This window comes from Manacus candei, unplaced genomic scaffold, assembly GCF_025592945.1.
Source record: "Manacus candei isolate 608988 ecotype Guabito, Panama unplaced genomic scaffold, ASM2559294v1 h1tg000127l, whole genome shotgun sequence".
NCBI classification, from domain to species: Eukaryota; Metazoa; Chordata; class Aves; order Passeriformes; family Pipridae; genus Manacus; species Manacus candei.
The window spans coordinates 173,587-189,775 of record NW_026138175.1 but is presented as its reverse complement, the minus strand read 5'-3'; the positions used below and the strand labels follow the sequence as shown (position 1 = coordinate 189,775).

Here is a 16,189-nt window from a genome sequence, read left to right as displayed (position 1 = left end):
GGCCCTGCCCTTCCCCGGACGCAACGAGGCACGACACGGGCATTGTCCACTTTTATTGTTGGCAAAGGTTGTCTGGATGCAATAACACTGTCACAAGGGCACAGAGCAGCGTGGTGCCGGCCGGGCCCGGGGGCACCGGGCACACGGACATGCGGGGGGACACACGTGGGGATGGGGAGCTGTGACCCCCCCACCCCGAGCTCCCCCCGGGGCATCCCCACGCCCGGCCGGCTCTATTTACAGTATTCACAGACGTTGTACCCAGCGAGTTAAATAACTACATCATTACACCACACGTCTGGGGCGGCTCCGGTGGGCTGCGGGGGTGGGCTGTCAGTCTGATAAGGTGCATGTTTAAAATAAAAATAAAAAACCAACAAAACGAAATAAAAACGAGGGCAGAGAGAGAGGAGCCAGGCGTCCCTGCCGGGGGGTCCCGCAGCCCCCCGGGGGAGCAGCGAGAGTCGTGCTGTGACGGCAGCTCCGGGTCCAGGCGGGCTCAGGGCGCGGGTGGTGGCCCCGTGGGGGTGTCGGCCAGGCCCTCACAGCACCTCTGTGGGCAGGGAGAGCGCGGGGTGAGCCCCGGGCGGGCACAGCGCTGACCCCCACCACCCTCCTGCCGCTCACCTGTCACCTGCGGGGGCTTCACCACGGCCTGCTTGAGGAAGGGCTCCTTGTCGCCGAAGGGGATGATGCTGCCGGGGCTGCCGCCGTGGTGGGGGAGGTCCCGCAGCTCCTTGGGGCCCTCGGTGCCCGTGAAGCCGTTCTCGTGCTTGCCGGGCTGGACGCCATTCACCAGGGCCGCCGCCTCCTTGGCGCTGTGGGGGACGGAGGGCTGGGGTCACCTGGGCCCCACTGCCCCCCTGCCCCCCCTGGCATCCCCACGCTCACCTCGGCTGCAGCCCCTCGCCCACCGGGCCCTTCGTGCCCCCCGGTGTCCCCGCGCTCGGCGGCTCCGTCTCCGGCAGCTCCTCCACCTTCGGGATCGGCCCCGGGTGCTTCTCACGGCCTGGGGGGGTCACAGAGCCCCGCTCAGCCCCGGCCTGGGCCCCAGCAGGGCTGGGGGGAGCAGGACCCCCGGCACCCTGAGGTGCCCACGCACCTGGGGCATCCTCCTGCTCGGCCGCTTTGCCGTTCACCACCTTCTTGTCCTCCTTCTTCTGCAGGGACAGCAGGGCCGTGAGGGGCAGCGGGGACTGCAGGCAGGGGGGCTCTGCACAGACCCCCGTGTCCCCAGCACCTCGGGACAGGGGACAGGCCCCCACCTTGGCATCTGCTGTGTCCGACTTGCGCGTCCTCTTCATGATCTCCTCCAGGCGCTGCGGGCACAGCGGGGTCACACACGGCCCTGGTGCCACGCAGGACCCCCTCCAGGGAACGCCCTGCTGTGCCCTGCACCCAGGGGTGCTCCCAGCCCTCACCTTCTTCCTCTCCAGCCGCTCCTGCTCCTCACGCTGGAAATGCTTCTCCCTCTCCAGGCGCTGCCGCTCGGCCTCTTCCCGTGCCCTCGCCTCGGCCTCTTCCCTCTGTGCCAGGGCAGGGCAGGGGCGGGTGAGACAGGGCAGGGAGGGCTGGGAAAGGGCAAGGACAGTGGGGACTGGGCAGGGACAGTGGGGACAGGCTGCCACCCTGGGCGTTGAGGGGCTGGGCTGGTCCTCACCCCTGCATCCCACTGGAGAAGGAACCAGACAAGAGCATCCCTGCCTTCCCCCTCCATTCTTGCCTTCACCCTCCATCCCTGCCTTCACCCCCCATCCCTGCCTTCCTCCCTGTCCCCTGCAGCCCCTCACCCCCCACCCTGTCCCCCGACCTGTCTCTGCAGCCGCTCCGTCTCCTCCCGCTCGGCCCGGGCTCTCTCCTGGGCCTCTCGCTCCTCCTGCAGCCGCCGCTCCTCGTCCCTCCGCCGTGCCAGGGCCTCCCTCCGGCTCTGCTCCTCGGCCGCCCGCTCCTCCTGTGCCCTCCTGCGGGAAGGGGGCCCTCAGCACGGCAGGGGGGCCGGGCCCGGGGCCAGGGGCGCAGCACCCACCTCTCCTGCTCCTCCTGCTCCCGGCGCTCCCGCTCCTCACGCTCCCGCTGCTCCCGGGCCTGGCGCCGCTTCTCCGCCAGCAGCCGGGCGGCCTCCTCTCGGTCCGTGGTGCCGGCGGGGGGTCTGGCTGGGGGGCTGGCCGGCACGGGGCCGGGGGCTGCAGGGGCTGGGGGGGCTGCAGGGTGCGGGCAGAGTTAGGGCTGCTCTGGCTCCCCCGGCCCCGCTGCCCCACGGCCCCCCCGTACCCACCTGCCGTCGGCTCTGCGGGCACCTTGGGGGGCTCGGGAAGGGCTGGGGGCGCCGGGCCCCGCTCCTCCTCCTTCCTCTCCCGTGCCTTCGCCGGCCCCTCCTGCTCCCCCCGCTCCTCCCGCGCCCTGGCCCGCACCTTGGGGGAGGAGTGGGCGCTGCGGGGCAGGGGAGGCTTGTGGGGAGAGCCGAGGGCCGGGCTGGGGGACGCTGGGCGGGCTTTGGGGGTGGCAGGGGACGAGGGACGGTTCTTGGGGGTTGCAGGGGATGAGGGACGGTTCTTGGGGGTGGCAGGTGACGAGGGACGGTTCTTGGGGCCCGGGCTGCAAACAGAGCAGGAGATGGTGTTACTGGGGCTGGGACAGGCCCCGGGGGGGTCAGGGGGCCAGGCAGCCTCGGTGGGGGGGTCCCAACCTGCTGTCGGCCGCAGGCAGGAGCCGGGGCTGTGCCGCCGGCAGCGACTGCCGCTTCTTGAGGCTGCGCTCGCGGGACAGGGCGCTGCGCTCCTTGGCGTTCTCCCGGTCCTTCTCCTTCTTCTCCTTCTTCTTCTGCTCCAGAGAGGGACAGACAGAGACAGAGACCATGTCAGCCCCAGGTGCTCGGCTCAGCCGGGAGCTGAGCCCCCGTGACCCCCGGGGTCCCCGCAGAGGTGGCACTCACGGGCGAGGGCTCGGTCCTGCGGCGCGGCGTCACATCGGGGCTGGCGGTGGCCGCCTTCCGCCGCTCCCAGCACCGGTGCGGCAGCCGGTGGTTGTGGCAGGGGCTGAGGGGGCTGGCGGAGGCCGAGCGGGGGCACACGGGCACTGGGGAAGGAGTGACCACAGTCAGGACAGAGCCGGCACCAACACCAGCTCCCCGCTGGCCCCAGACTCCCTCGTCCCACTCCCCTGTCTGTGCCAGGACCTGCATGTCCTGTCCCCTCCGGTGCTCACCCTGCTCCTTGCCGTTCCCAGCCAGCGTCACGGCGCTCCGGCTGCGCGCCAGGAAGGACAGGGTGGGCGTCATCAGCCGGTCCACGATGCTGCTCTCCCACGGGCTCAGCTGCAAGCTCCGGTCTGGGGAGGGAGAGGGGCCATCAGTGCACCCTGAGCCCCCAGACCCCATCCCAGCCCCACGACCTCTGCTGCGAGGGAACAGCCGTGTGGCTGCAGCAAGGCCGGGGCATGTGTGTGGTTCCAGGAGTGCCCGGAGCTCAGCTGTGTTGGGGAGGGGTCCCCACGGCAGCTGGGCATCCGTGGGACGGCGCTGTGGCAGGACGACGATGGTGCCCCTGTGTCCTGCAGACACCCCAGTCACCACGTACCCACAGGACCACGTGCCACTCTGGTGACTCCAGCCCCTCCACTGTGCCCTCTCCTCGTGCTCGGCGATGGTGTGCACCCCCCATGCCCCTGCCCTGTGTGACCAAAGCCTTGGCACGTGCCAGCTGCTGTGGGGACACCGCAGTGTGCCCTCACCCCACGGGAGCTGTGCCGAATCACCGAGTGTGCCGCAGGAGCCAGGCCAGGCTCACGGCACCCAAGGAATCTCCAGCCACACTACTGGCTCAGCTGGGCACAGGGCTGTCCTGGCTGCCCTCCAGTGCCTGTCACCAGCACCAAACACCCCACGGCGCACGGGAGGGGAGAGCACAGAGCCAGGGGTGCCACAGGGGGACAGGGTGGCAGGTCTGGCAGCGGCCCAGGGAGATGCTGCTCCTGCCCGGGCGGTGCCGGCAGCCCCTGGGTGCTGCTCCTGGGCCAAGCCCCAGCACGGGGCAGTGGGAGCTGCTGCGTCACCGCCGCCTGCCTCAGCTGCTCTGGCTATTTATACCCGGCTGGGAAGGCGCCCATCTCCAGGCAACCCCGAAACACAACAGCCCCGGCGCTGGACACATCCCTCCGGCACAGCCGCGGCCTTGGGCAGCGCTCCCAGGGCCGGGACGACCTTGCAGCACCACGGCCACGGCGCTCCGTGGCACCAGCCCCACGAGCCTGTGCCCGGCCCCGGGCGGGTCAATGACAGGCAGCCCCTCTGTGGCTGCACCTGCACCCACCAGAGCTGCCCTGGGGCAGGGAGCCAGGCTCCCATTCCCATCCTGGCGCCTCATGGGGCTGCCAGCACCCAGCTGCTCCTCCTCCTCCTCCTCCTTTTCCCAGCCTGTGCAGCCTCAAGGAGCCACCGGCCGGCTCCAGCCTCCTCCTGCCAACAGCAAACGGCTTCTCCTCTCTCCGCGGGCACCTGGGGAGGGGGGACCCTGGCCTTGGGGGTCCCCAGCGCTGGGCGGGGACTGGGCTGTGCCCCCTGCGCTGGGGCAAACGCAAAGGGCTCTTACTTCTACTGGGAGAGTTCCAGAGGGTGGCGGAGGATTTGGAGAGCCGCTTGTTGATTATAGAGTCGACGTGTTTGGGGAGGTTTACAGCGGACACCGAGCACCGGCTCGCACCTGGAGGAGGGAAAAGACACAAGGGCATTAAGGTCCCGGGGCCGGGGCCAGGCCCCCCACATGCAGCATGCACGGCTGTGCCGGGGCACTGGGGTGGGAGCGGGAGGACACAGCACAGAGTGGGGCCAGGGGAGATGCTGGAGTCCAAGGATATGGCACAGAGTGGGGCCAGGGGAGATGCTGGAGTCCAAGGACACGGCACAGAGTGGGGCAGGAGATGCTGGAATCCGGGGACACGGCACAGAGTGGGGCAGGAGATGCTGGAATCCGGGGACATGGCAGGAGACGCTGGTGTCTGGGGACATGACACACAGCACTGGCATTCGTCATGACAGTGTCCGAACCCCACAGGGTCATGCTGGGATCATGCAGGGATCTCATCCCTGGGGAGGCAGGGCGGCTCCTGAACCATGCTACGACAGTCTCCCCAAAAACAGTCCTGGCAGTCGGGAGCAGGGTGACCAGAGACCTCGGCGGCACTGGCAAGCAGCCACCCTGGGGGAGCAGGGTGAGGTCCAGACAGACACAAGACAATGTCACACTGGTGCTGGGTCAGTATGGCAGTGCCAAGAGGGTGCTGGTGGCTGGCAGCACCTCCACGGAGTGCTGGGATCTCCCCAGTCTGGCCAGGCTCCTCTGGACAAAACAGCCAGGGAAGCTCTGGGCTGGTGGAGGCAGGACATGGGTGAGTCAGAGCTGGCAGCAGCTCTGGCAGTGCACCCCTGCAGGAGGTGGCAGGGGAAGGTGTCCTCTTGCCAGACCCTGCTGGGTGTTGCACCACAGACACGCGGGGCTGTCCCCGAGTGTGCCACACATGGCACCTGGACAGGTGTACCCAGAACATGGTGCCTGTACACACAGCCCCACCAGCTACAGCCGGGCACACGCCTGCACACACGTGGCACATGGTGCCCGTACACAGAGCATGGCACACAACGCCTGTACACAGCCTGGCCAGGTACAGCCAGGAACACAACACCTGCACACAGCCCCACCAGGTACAGCCACGGCCACCACAGCCACCCCACGGTGGGCAGACAGACCCTGGGGACACAGCACTCCCCTCTCTGTCACCATCCTTGCCACATAGTGCCAGCACCTGCCAGCACAGCCCTGTACCCTCAGCAGTCAGGGACGAGTGGAGACCTCCACATGCCCAACCCTGGTGCCTAATCGCTCGGGGTGTCCCTGAGGAGCCCCTAAGGAGCGGGGCCACCTTCTGCAGCCACACACATGGCCACGGTCACCCCCACGGTCACTGGAGCTGGAGGGGCCAGCGCTGCCCCCACCCAGCTGGGGCACAAAGGGACACACCACAGCACAGACCCCAGTCGGAGCCTGCAGAAGCCTTGCACAGCTCCACAGCCCCTGCCTGGCTCCCCACAGAGCTGCTGGAGACCCGGCAGCACAGCCACAGCATTCCAAGGCAGCCAGGGCTGTCCCTCGACACATCCCTGTGAAGAGCAGGGACCGTGATGCACGGCCTCCAGCTCACACCCATCCCCACCAGAGCAGGGAAAAGCCAAGGGACCCCGCGGGTCCCCGGCACAGCCCGGGGTGACGTCAGTGTGACCCCACTGCAGGGGGGCCGCGCTGGGTGAGGGTCCGGCGGAGCCGCGGCGTCCCTGGTGCCCGCGCCCGGCCCGGCACTCACCGTCCTTGTGTGCGGGGGAGCCGTGGTGCAGGGCCCCAGCCCAGGACCAGCGCTGCTGCCGGATCTCTGCCCACGTCTTCTTGGCCGACCGCTGGATCGCTGCCTCGTAGCGCTCCTGCCCGAGGGAGAGGGACGGGATGAGCCCGGAGCAGGGCAGGGACCGGCCGGAGCCTCCCGGCGTGAGGCCATCGCAGCGATGGGGTGCTCGGAGGGAAACGGGCAGCGACACCCACCCTGGCCAGGGCACATGTGCCAAGGGCCAGGGCACCACGGAGGCTTTGCACCGTGAAGGATGGGCACAGCAGAGGACAGCCGCAGTGGGCAGCTCCCAAAGGGCTAACGAAGCACTCCCAAAGCACTGCTGGAGCCAGAAGGACTCCACAGGGATCACATCCCATGTGCCGCCCCAGCCCCCCCGCCCGCTGCACCGTGACCCCCATTCCCACCTTGTTCTTCTCCAGCTTCTGCCTCTGCCGCTCCTCCAGGACCGCCCGGCGCTTCTCCGCCCGCAGCCGCTGCTCCTCCAGCCGTTTGCGCCGCTCCTCCAGCTGCTTCTCCCGCAGCAGCCGGGCCTTCTCCTCCTTCTCCAGCCACAGCACCCTCTTGGCAGCTGCGGGGGGCAGCGGGGTCGCACCCGAGGCACAGCCCTGGGCAGCCCCGTGGTGGGGCCGCGTGCCCGAGCCGGTGGCGCGGGGCCGTGGGGTGACCATGGCCGGGGCACGCGGCGGCATCGCGGCCGGCCAGCGAGGGAGGGGTTTGGGCCAGGACAAAAGGGAGGCCGGGAGCCCGCCGGGAGCCCGCCGAGCCGCGCGGTGAACAATGGGGGAATGAGGGTGGAAAGAGCGCGGGGACAAGGAGGCCCCATCCGCACGCGGGGGCCCCGCTCGCCCGGCGCCCCGAGCCACTGTGGGGCTGCCTGGGGCTGCCTGGGGCTGCCTGGGGCTGCCTGCACACGGCAGAGCTGGGCACCGAGCTGGCAGCACCTGCACAGACCGGGGGGCACCCGTGTGCCAGGGGGTCAGCGCCGTGCTGAGGAGGCAGAGCTGCCGGCACTGCAGCGCCCGCTCGGGCTCAGCCCATCACAGCTAATGGGATTGCCCATGACCCGGCAAAGCTCCTTTAGCCCCTGCCTCCCCCCTTCCACTTTCCCTCCCACCCCCCAGCCCCATACCCAGGTACTTGGCCCGCTCCTCACGCCGCTCCTTCGCCTGCTTGTGCCTTGCCTGGGCTTTCTGGGCATCTGCAGTGGGGAGACACTGTCAGGATATCGCCTGGCCCCCGTGGGCATTGAGCAGTGCCCGAGGGCTACAGCATCACCAGAGCACCCCAACCCCACTGGTACCCACCTTGCTTGGGCCGGGGGCTGGCGGCAGGGGATGGTGAGGGGCGGTCGCTCCGGGGGGTCACGTCCTTTGAGGGCCCGGCTGTGGCACCCGGGGGGCTCTTGGCATCAGGGGGAGCCCCTTCCCCGGCAGCTGGGGCTGGGGTCTGGCTCCCGGGGGGCAGCGTCTCCGCCGGGCATGGGGTGGCAGCGTGGACAGGGCTCGGCTGCTCGGGGGCGTGGGGTGACACCTCTGCTTTGGGGTGCTCCGTCCCAGGGGGCTTGGGGGGCCCGGGGGGGGCCTGGTCACGCCAGGGGGGGACACTCTCTGCTGAGGGGGCCATGGCCACAGGGCTGGGGGACACGGGCTGTCCTGACGGTGTCACAGCTGGAGGGACGGGACGGTCACGCTGCGGGGGGCTGCTCTCGCAGGGGGGCATCACGGCTGGGGGGCACACGGGCTGCTGGGAGGGGGACACGGCTCCAGGGGTGGGCAAGACGGTCTTTTCAGAGGGGGTGACGGCTGCAGGGACGGGCGGGACGGTCCTTTCGGAGGGGACGACGTCTGGAGGGACGGGCTGGTCGCGCTGGGGGGGGCTGCGCTCTCTCTGCAGGGCATCCCCGGGCGAGGGGGGTGGCGAGCAGGGGGGGGCCACGCTGTCTCCCATCGGGGATGGTGGCTTCCCTGCAACGGGGGCAGAGCAGAACAGAACAGTCTCTCAGTGGGGGAGCCTGGGCAGAGCCGTCCTCCCCGGGCAGAGCCCTCTGGGGGGGCACAGCCCTGTCCTCCCCAAACACAGCCCTCAGGAGCAAGGCTGTCCCTGGCCACAGGGGCTAGGGCTGGTCCCTGGGATCCCCTCTGGAGGCAGTGAGACCCCCACCTAAGCCCTGCTGCTGCTGCCCCCATCCTGGGGGGCACCCGGGGCGGGTGCCAGGCACTGGGCACACAATGCACAGAGGGACTGGCCGGGCTCTGCCAGGCACTGCCACCACAAAGCTGCCCTTCATCCCCCGGCAGCTGCCACTCAGCCCTGCTGTGGGGGATGTGGGGCCGGAGACCCTCCACAGGGTCTGCTCTCCCCTGAGGAGGAGGATGGAGGGGCTTCCGCCGGCCCTGGCAGCACGGCAGGGGCAGGATGGGCGCGGGCCCCCTGACGTCACCGTCCCACGGCCCCCACTGGACCCGCAGCCATGAACTCACGGCCCAGGAATGCACACGAGGCAACGCAGCCCCCTCCCCGCGTGGGGCCGGGGGGGCACAGGGCCACTCTGTGCCCCCGAGGGGGGATCGCCCCCCATCCTGGCCAGCCCTGGGGGACCCCGAGGGAGCCGCTGCATGTGCCAACACGCCGACGGCGCCTAGTGAGGCCGTGGCACGTGCCCTCTGCGGGAGTGGGTGTGTCACAGCTGCCCACGGTAACCACAGCAGTGGTGGCTCCCCCAGCCCTCGTTATCAGTTATCAGCCCTCTGCAAACAAACCTTCAAGCACGTGCCAGGGTCCCAACCCTGACACCCACGCAGCGGGCAGTGCCATCACTCCTGCCTGGAATGATGCCCAACCCATCCCAGGACACCCAGCTCCAGCCCCACTGGCACTGCTGCAGTGTGAGCCCCCAGCTCTAGGGGGTGGGATGGCAGGACCCCAGTGACCAGCACCCTCCGTGGGCTGATGTCACACGCTGGCTCAGCCGTGTTTGCAGAGCTCTCCACAGCCCTCAGCGAGGGGTAAAGTGTGGGCTCTGCAAACACGGCCGGCGCCGTCCTCACCCAGCCCATGGCTCCTCACCCACCCCACAGCTCCTCACCCACCCCACAGCTCCTCACCCGCCCCACGGCTCCTCACCCAGCCCACAGCTCCTCACCCACCCCACAGCTCCTCACCCGCCCCACGGCTCCTCACCCGCCCCACGGCTCCTCACCCAGCCCACAGCTCCTCACCCGCCCCACGGCTCCTCACCCAGCCCACAGCTCCTCACCCACCCCACAGCTCCTTACTCGCCCCACGGCTCCTCACCCAGCCCATGCCGGTGCCAGATGAGCCGGGGTCAGCCCAGGATGCCCAGGGAGGCACCGTCAGCCCCCCCTGTGCTCAGGCATGGGCACACCACAGGTCCCATGGGAGGGGCTGAGGTGCTGCTGCAGCTCCCCAGGGCGGGGCTGTGCCAGCAGGGTTCCCCCACCCCGGGCTCTGTGGGGACACAGCCAGCCCCGGCCCCCCCGCAGACCTTCCGGGTATTTTCTGCTGCAGGAAGCCGGCCCATCCCCTGGCCCCGATCCTGCACATCCCAAGTCCCCAGTGCTGTGCCCTGTGGGGCAGCCATTGCTCTGATGCAGGGCTGGGACTGTGCTGGGGTTGCAGCTGAGGAGGTCCCCTGCCCTCTCCCCCCAGGGCTTGGCACCCGCAGGCAGCGGGGCTTGGCAGCCCCCAGGTGCCAGATCCCAGGATGGTACATGGGGTGGCACCACTTGTGTCCCAGCTGGGAGCGGTGACCCCAGGAGCACTGGGGTGGCAACCAGCCTGTGGGGCCAAGCAAAAAGCACCAGGATGATCCTCCAAGCAGACAGAAATACCTGCCAGAGCCCCGGATGTGCAGGGAGCACTGGCGGGGGACAGCGGGTACCTCGTGCCACACCACACAGCCTGGCACAGAGCCCTGGGCAGGATCTGTCCTGCCCCGGTGGCTGGAGAGACAGCAGCACCCGTGGCCAGGGCAGGGCAGTGGGCACGGCCAAGACCCCCAGGCACGGCCAAGACCCCCAGCGCGGGGCTGGGCCAGCCCTGCTGCCATCTGTCCCTGTCGCTGCTCCAGCGCGGCAGCTGCCCTGAAACCCAACGCTGCCTGCGCCCAGTGCGGGCGTCCCCTCTCCCCCGGCCAGGGCATTCCACAGGGATTAGCTCCCGGCCCCCCAGACACGCAGGCACGGCCGCCCCGCAGCCCCCGGTCCCGGCGAGCCTGCGCGGCACCGGCCCCACTGGGACGGCGGCACCGGTCCCGCTGTGGCACTGGGACAGCGCCGTGCCCGGCACAGGGCGAGGTGCTGCCCTCGACGCCGCGGTGCTCAGCCCATCCCGCCCCTCCCGTGGGTCCCTTCGGTGCCAGTGCTTGTGCCACCGAGCACCAGCAGCACCTCCAGCAGGGCCGTGCCCGGCACGGCGCGGTCCCACAGCCGGCACATGGCCGGGGATGCTCAGCCAGGCGGAGGCAAATCGCCGGGGCCGTGAAGCGAGAGCACATCGAGGCCCGCGGGCACCGCTCGGACCAGCGGCCCTCGTTACCCGTCCGCCACACATCCCCGCGGGGCACTGCCCACGAGGACGGGGGGGCACCCACCTCGTGTCACCTCAGCTTCCCCCGGCTCTGTGTCCTCGTGTCCCTGCTCCACGGCACAGCCGGGGCCGCCACGGGCTGCTCCACGTGTGGCACCCAGCGGGGCGGGGGGCATCGGCCAGGCCACGCCTCTGGAGGAGAGCAGGGCTGGTGGGTGCAGTGGGGGTCAGTGGTGACCCCTGCAAAGCCACACAGAGGTGCTGGTGTCACAGTGCTCGGCCACCCTCGCCATTGCACCAGTCCCTGCCGTGCCCAGGGACACGACCCCAAGGGGACCCCAAGCCCCGAGAGTCCCCGCTGGCCCTGCAGGGCTGCTCCCCACTGCCCACGGGGACACCCATGTGCCCAGTTGCCTCCCCCACCTCAATGGCAGCCCCATGGCCACCCGGAGGAGAGAAAAGATGGGTCCCAAGGTCTCTTGTTTCCAGTAGGTCCCAGTGCCAAGCAGGGAGGCAGCTGTGGCCCCAGGGCAGGGACTGCTCTCTGTGTTCTGGTGTCTGCTCTACCTGAGGCCACCGGAGTGCTGTGGAGTGCACCGGGGGGTGCTTCACACCCTGGGGGTGCTCCAAGTGCTGGCACTGCCCCTTATCCCACTCCTGCCTCAACCTGTCTCAGATGTGCCTTGGGGCTGAGCCCTGCCTGTGATGCAGCACCCCTCACACCTGGATGACAGGGCAGTGAGCAAGTGCCCTTAACATGTCCCTGGCAGGTCCCTGGCACATCCCCAACACGTCCCCAGCATGTCCTGTCTGCAGGCACAGCACTGACACACACCCTCAGCCCCGGCTCACACGCCTGGGCAGGGAGACGCAGACAATGCCAGCAGCCCCGACCCCGGGGGCAGCCAGTGCCACCCTGGCAGCCACCATCAGCAATGACACCCCGTCTCCCAAGGGACAGTCACCCACAGCCTGTCCCCGGGCACACGGGCACTGTCACTCAAGGCTGGCTCCTCTCCCCGCCAGCTTGGAGCCAGCGAAACACCGACGGCAGCACCAGGGCAGGTCAAGCATCAGCCCTCAGTGCCCCACCACTGCCCACAGCATCGCTTCGGGGACAGGCCTCTGGGGACAGGCTGGAGCAGGGCAGGAGAGGCACAGGCAGCAGGGCAGCTGGGAGGGCACAGCCAGGTGCCCGTGGTGGGTGCCAGGCAGAAGGAAGGGGCATCCAGCCCCCCTTTCCCAGGCCCATGCCCTGTCAGGCTCTGGGATGGGGGTGTGGGGAGCAGCCATGGGGAAACTGCACCAACCCCTGGGCTGTGGCAGAGGCTGCCGAGCTCCCACGGCACAGCCGAGCCGGTGGTGACGTGCCGAGCTGGAGAGCAACAAGGGGAACTTGGGATCTTGTGGCCAGAGCACAGCCAGAGCTGCTGGGGGGTTTCCAGGGTTTAAAATACACGCGGAGGAAAGAGCTGGAGCTGCTGCTGCACCCCGGCACCCCCAGAGCAAACTGTGACTGTGGTCACAGCACAGCCCCAAACAGCCCGAGGGCAGGGGCAGGAACACCTGCCCACCATCCATCTGGGCACAGCAGCAGTGGCGACAGGAGGTGCCCTCGTCCTTGGGGTGACCCGTGTGGCACCGTCAGTGCTGAGGGCAGCCGGCCCAGCCACTGTCCTGAGAACCTGTCTGCTAGCATCACGCTGGGAAAACAGAAACCTGGCTGGAAGGCAGGGCATGGGATCCAGCCCTGCAGGGAGCAGGTGCTCAGCACCCCCCAAGAAATAGGGCCTGTGCCTCACAACGCGGATGCGGCACCTACCAGGGCTGGGCCGTGCAGGATCCTGCTCCGCTCCCGGCAGGCTGCCTGTGGTGCTGCCCTGCCCTGCCCTGCTTGGAGCCCTCCGAGGAGCGAGAGCTGTGCTAACTATTTTGGACATGGCACCACGGGACTGTCACATCACCGCTCCGCACGTCGCATCACGTTGCTCTGACGGTTTCACAGAGTGGCTCCCGCACTGGGAGAGCTCCCGAGCTGCTGCTCCCAAACACAGGCGCTGGCGGGCAACCAGCTCACCCTCCCTCTCCGCCGTGCCGGGAGAAGGGTTGGAGAAGCCAGGGGAAATCTGGATAAGAACAGACCCCTGCCTGCTCCCTGCCTTGGTCCTCGTCCTTCTGCCCACCGTGTCCACTGCCCACCTGGGCTGCTCCACAGGGTCCCACCCTGCCCTCAATGCCCTTTGTGACTTCCTGGCCTTCAGTGCCACTGGCTACCCCACACCTTGGTGGGACCCGGTCCTGGGAGTGAAATCCTGTCCCCACTGGCAGCCAGGACACGGCACTCCAGGGGAGCCAGAGCACTGGGTGGCAAGACAGGGAGCAGCCAGGGCTGCCCAGCCACACGGTCACCCACATGGGACGAATCACGGATGGTCCTTGAAGAAGGACATGGTGCAAAACCGCCCATGCTGCTCTATCACCATCCTCTGCTCGCGCTAGAGCTGCCAGCGACCCACCCTGGGGGTGTGTGGGGGGACCAGGGTGGCCGGGAGCAGCCAGCCCTGGTCCCGGGGCAGCGCCGCGTCGAGCGGGCAGGGCACGGCGGGTGGGAAGGCGGCGAGCGGGGCTCAGACAACATGTCTGGCGCAGGACGCGTCGTTCGGGCAGCGATGCCGGGACCGGCGGCCGGTTGGTGCAGGAGGCTCCGGTTTTCAGCATCGCCGGGAGCCGCAGCCATCCCGCTCCTCCCGCCATCCCTCCCTTTCCGCGGGCCAGGGCCGTGGGCGATGGAGCACCGGGGCCGAGGGGGAGGGGAGCCGCCTCTGCTCTTCCTCCCGCGGTGGGAAGCGGCTCGGCCGCGGAGCTCTGCTTAGTCACAGCGAGAGCTGCGCTGGAGCCCCGGGAGGCAGCGCCAGCCCCGGCCCCGGCCCCGAGCGCGGCCCCGCCGCCGCCGCCGCCCTCCCGGTTCATCCCGGGGCAGCGGGACCGGCCCTGCCGGGACGAGCCCCGAGTCCACGCGGCGGGGCGGGGGCGGCCCCGGGCGGGCGGGGGGCAGCGGGTGCCTCCCACGGGGGGCATCGCCCACCGGCCGGCGGGGACGAGCCGGGGGCTCCCCAAGGGCAGCCCCCCCGCACCCCCCCGGCGGCGGGGCCGGGGCCGCCACGGCCCACCCCAAGATGGAAGGGCCGTGCCCGGGCTTTGTCCCTCCCGGGAAGCCGCCCCGGCCCCGACAGCGCGTTTTCCCCCCGCGGCTCCTCCACCGCCGCCCCGGGCCGCCGCCCCGCTCCGCTCCGCCGCATCCCGCGGGCCAGGCGGCCGCCGCATCCCCGCCGGCCCCGCCGGCCCCATCCCGCACCCCCGGCGGACCCCGCACCCCCGGGCCGCATCCCGCACCCCAGCTGCCCGCGGCCCCGCGGGGCGGGAGGGGGCCCCGGGCGCCCACCGGAGCCGGTACCGGAGGCGGTGCCGCCGCGAATCCTTACCGAGGGGCTGGGGCTGGGGCCGGGGCTGCGGCTCCCGCCCGGCGCGGCTCCGCTCCATGGCGCGGCAGGCGCAGGGGCTGGCCCAGCCCCGCTCCCCCCGGCCCGCGGGGGAGGACGCTCAGCGCTCCCCGCCCCGGCCCCGCGGCCCCGGCCGGGGGGAGCGGCCGGGGGATGCTCCGCCTCGCCCCGGCTCCAGGCGCGGCCCCGCAGCCCCGACCCGGCGCCGCTCCTCCCGCAGCCGGGGCTGGGACCCCGCGCCCGTCACCGCGGCCTCGGGCCTGCCCCGCCGCCGGTCTCCGCGGGGCACAGCATCCCCCGGCTTTGCTCGGCAACTCGCCCGTCTCCAGCCCCGCCTCCCCCAGATTTTGGGGCTCGCACACACATTTTACGATGCTTCGGTCACCCGCGAAGCGCTGGCCCCGCAGCAGCCACAGCCCGCCCCGGGCAGCCCCGCGATGCACAGCCGGCGCCGACGGGACCAGATGCCCCAGCCCCAGGCACCCCAAAAGGACACCGATTTCCCATCCCCGAGCCCCACCTCAGCTGCTCGAGAGGCCTTGGAGCTGCTGCTCCCCCTCCCCGTCACACGTGAGCTTTAGTCACCACCAGCAGCTGCCCCCACTCCCGCAGCTGCCCCCCGCATCCCCCCCTGCCCCGGGAACCGGCAGAGAACAGAGGCCTCTCCCGCCCCCCGGGCAGGAGCAGCGGCCTCGGCTCAGCCCCACTCAGGGTGAAACCCCTCCTGGCCTGCAAGGATCGGGGATGGGCCGGGAACGCTGCCCCATCCCTGCCCAGGCAGAGGCACAGCCAGGACAAGGGGGTATGTGGGCAGCACCAGCAGTGGGAGGAACGCAGCTTCAGGCTCTGAAGGGGCAGCAGGAGCCAGGGACATGTCCTTGTCCACCACGTGGCCAGTGTGCTCTGGGCATCCTGCACAGTGCCCGGGTTCACCAGGATGTGTGGATCAACAGAGCCAGTTTCCTGCAGGCAGCACCCATCAGAGATGCCTGTTTTGGGGATGATGTCACCACAGGCCAGGAGATCCCCTGCCACTCATCCTCCCTCACCTACCAGGCAAACAGGTTTCCCAAAATCCCAGCCCTTTCCTCTGGAAGAGTATTCCCCTGACTCAGAAACAGGGAGCTCCTCAGCAGACAGGGTAGCCCCACTCTGTGATGCTGCAGGGGTGACTCTACACCCCAAATCACTCCAAAGTCTTCTCACCTTCCCACAGCCCCCAGTCCTGTGCCCTCTCACCCAGCTCAGCCAGAGCAGAGGCTTCCTGAAACTCCCGGAGCCTCACCCGCTGGCTGACTCCCTGCCAGGGAATGCTGCTGGCCAAGCCCTGGCTCTGGGAGCTGGGCACCCCAGGGAGATGGCAGGGAACAGGGGTGCAGTGTCCCAGTGAACCCACAAACCCAGGGGACACCCCAGGACAGGGAAGGGGAACAGTCCCACTCTCACAGCTCTGTGGCTGAGCCTCCAAGGGGCTGCAGGAGCCCCACAGTCCCTTATTTCCATGGCACACAAAGGACCTGGCAGAGCAGGGCTGGGGCCACCCCATGACCTGCTCCAAAGGTGTCCTTAGGTGGCTTCCAAAGCCCCTTTCCCTGGCAGGGCCATGTCCCTGTGGGTCCCACAGCATTGCCCAGAGTGGACAAACATCCTGAGACTCCAGGACAGCCTGGCACTGGGTCCAGCCAAGCCTGTGGTCCTTATCCCCACAGCAGGGCGAGCCTGGAGCAGGGGGCACAGTGGGGAAGGGG

At 69.8% G+C, this 16,189-nt stretch overlaps 1 protein-coding gene across 2 annotated transcripts; it reads right to left on the bottom strand.

Annotated features, from left to right (window-relative positions):
* Nucleotides 1-38: 38 nt before the first annotated feature.
* Nucleotides 39-14,545, bottom strand: MAP7D1 (MAP7 domain containing 1). 2 transcript variants are annotated; one of them, XM_051770919.1, is made up of 18 exons: nt 14,424-14,544; nt 7,698-8,357; nt 7,523-7,591; nt 6,798-6,961; nt 6,352-6,466; nt 4,587-4,697; nt 3,205-3,327; nt 2,933-3,075; nt 2,687-2,820; nt 2,276-2,595; nt 2,027-2,201; nt 1,811-1,961; nt 1,422-1,526; nt 1,266-1,319; nt 1,103-1,160; nt 892-1,009; nt 628-818; nt 39-553 (listed from the first exon to the last, which is right to left on the bottom strand). In XM_051770919.1, the coding sequence occupies exons 1-18, from the start codon at nt 14,479-14,481 to the stop codon at nt 543-545; spliced, it is 2,760 nt and encodes a 919-aa protein (XP_051626879.1). In that variant the 5' UTR covers nt 14,482-14,544; the 3' UTR covers nt 39-542. The 2 variants fall into 2 exon arrangements, with proteins under 2 accessions (XP_051626879.1, XP_051626880.1); XM_051770920.1 differs by lacking the exon at nt 4,587-4,697 and having other exon boundaries at nt 14,424-14,545.
* Between the last annotated feature and the right edge of the window lie 1,644 nt (nt 14,546-16,189).

Excerpts from the sequence above, each read along its gene's own strand:
- MAP7D1 (XM_051770919.1), bottom strand. The coding sequence starts at position 14,481 with ATGGAGCGGAGCCGCGCCGGGCGGGAGCCGCAGCCCCGGCCCCAGCCC. Across the intron at positions 8,358-14,423 it reads GCCCCAGCCCCAGCCCCTCG|GGAAGCCACCATCCCCGATG; the intron begins GTAAGGATTCGC and ends CCCCCGTTGCAG. Across the intron at positions 2,596-2,686 it reads CTGCCTGCGGCCGACAGCAG|CCCGGGCCCCAAGAACCGTC; the intron begins GTTGGGACCCCC and ends CTCTGTTTGCAG.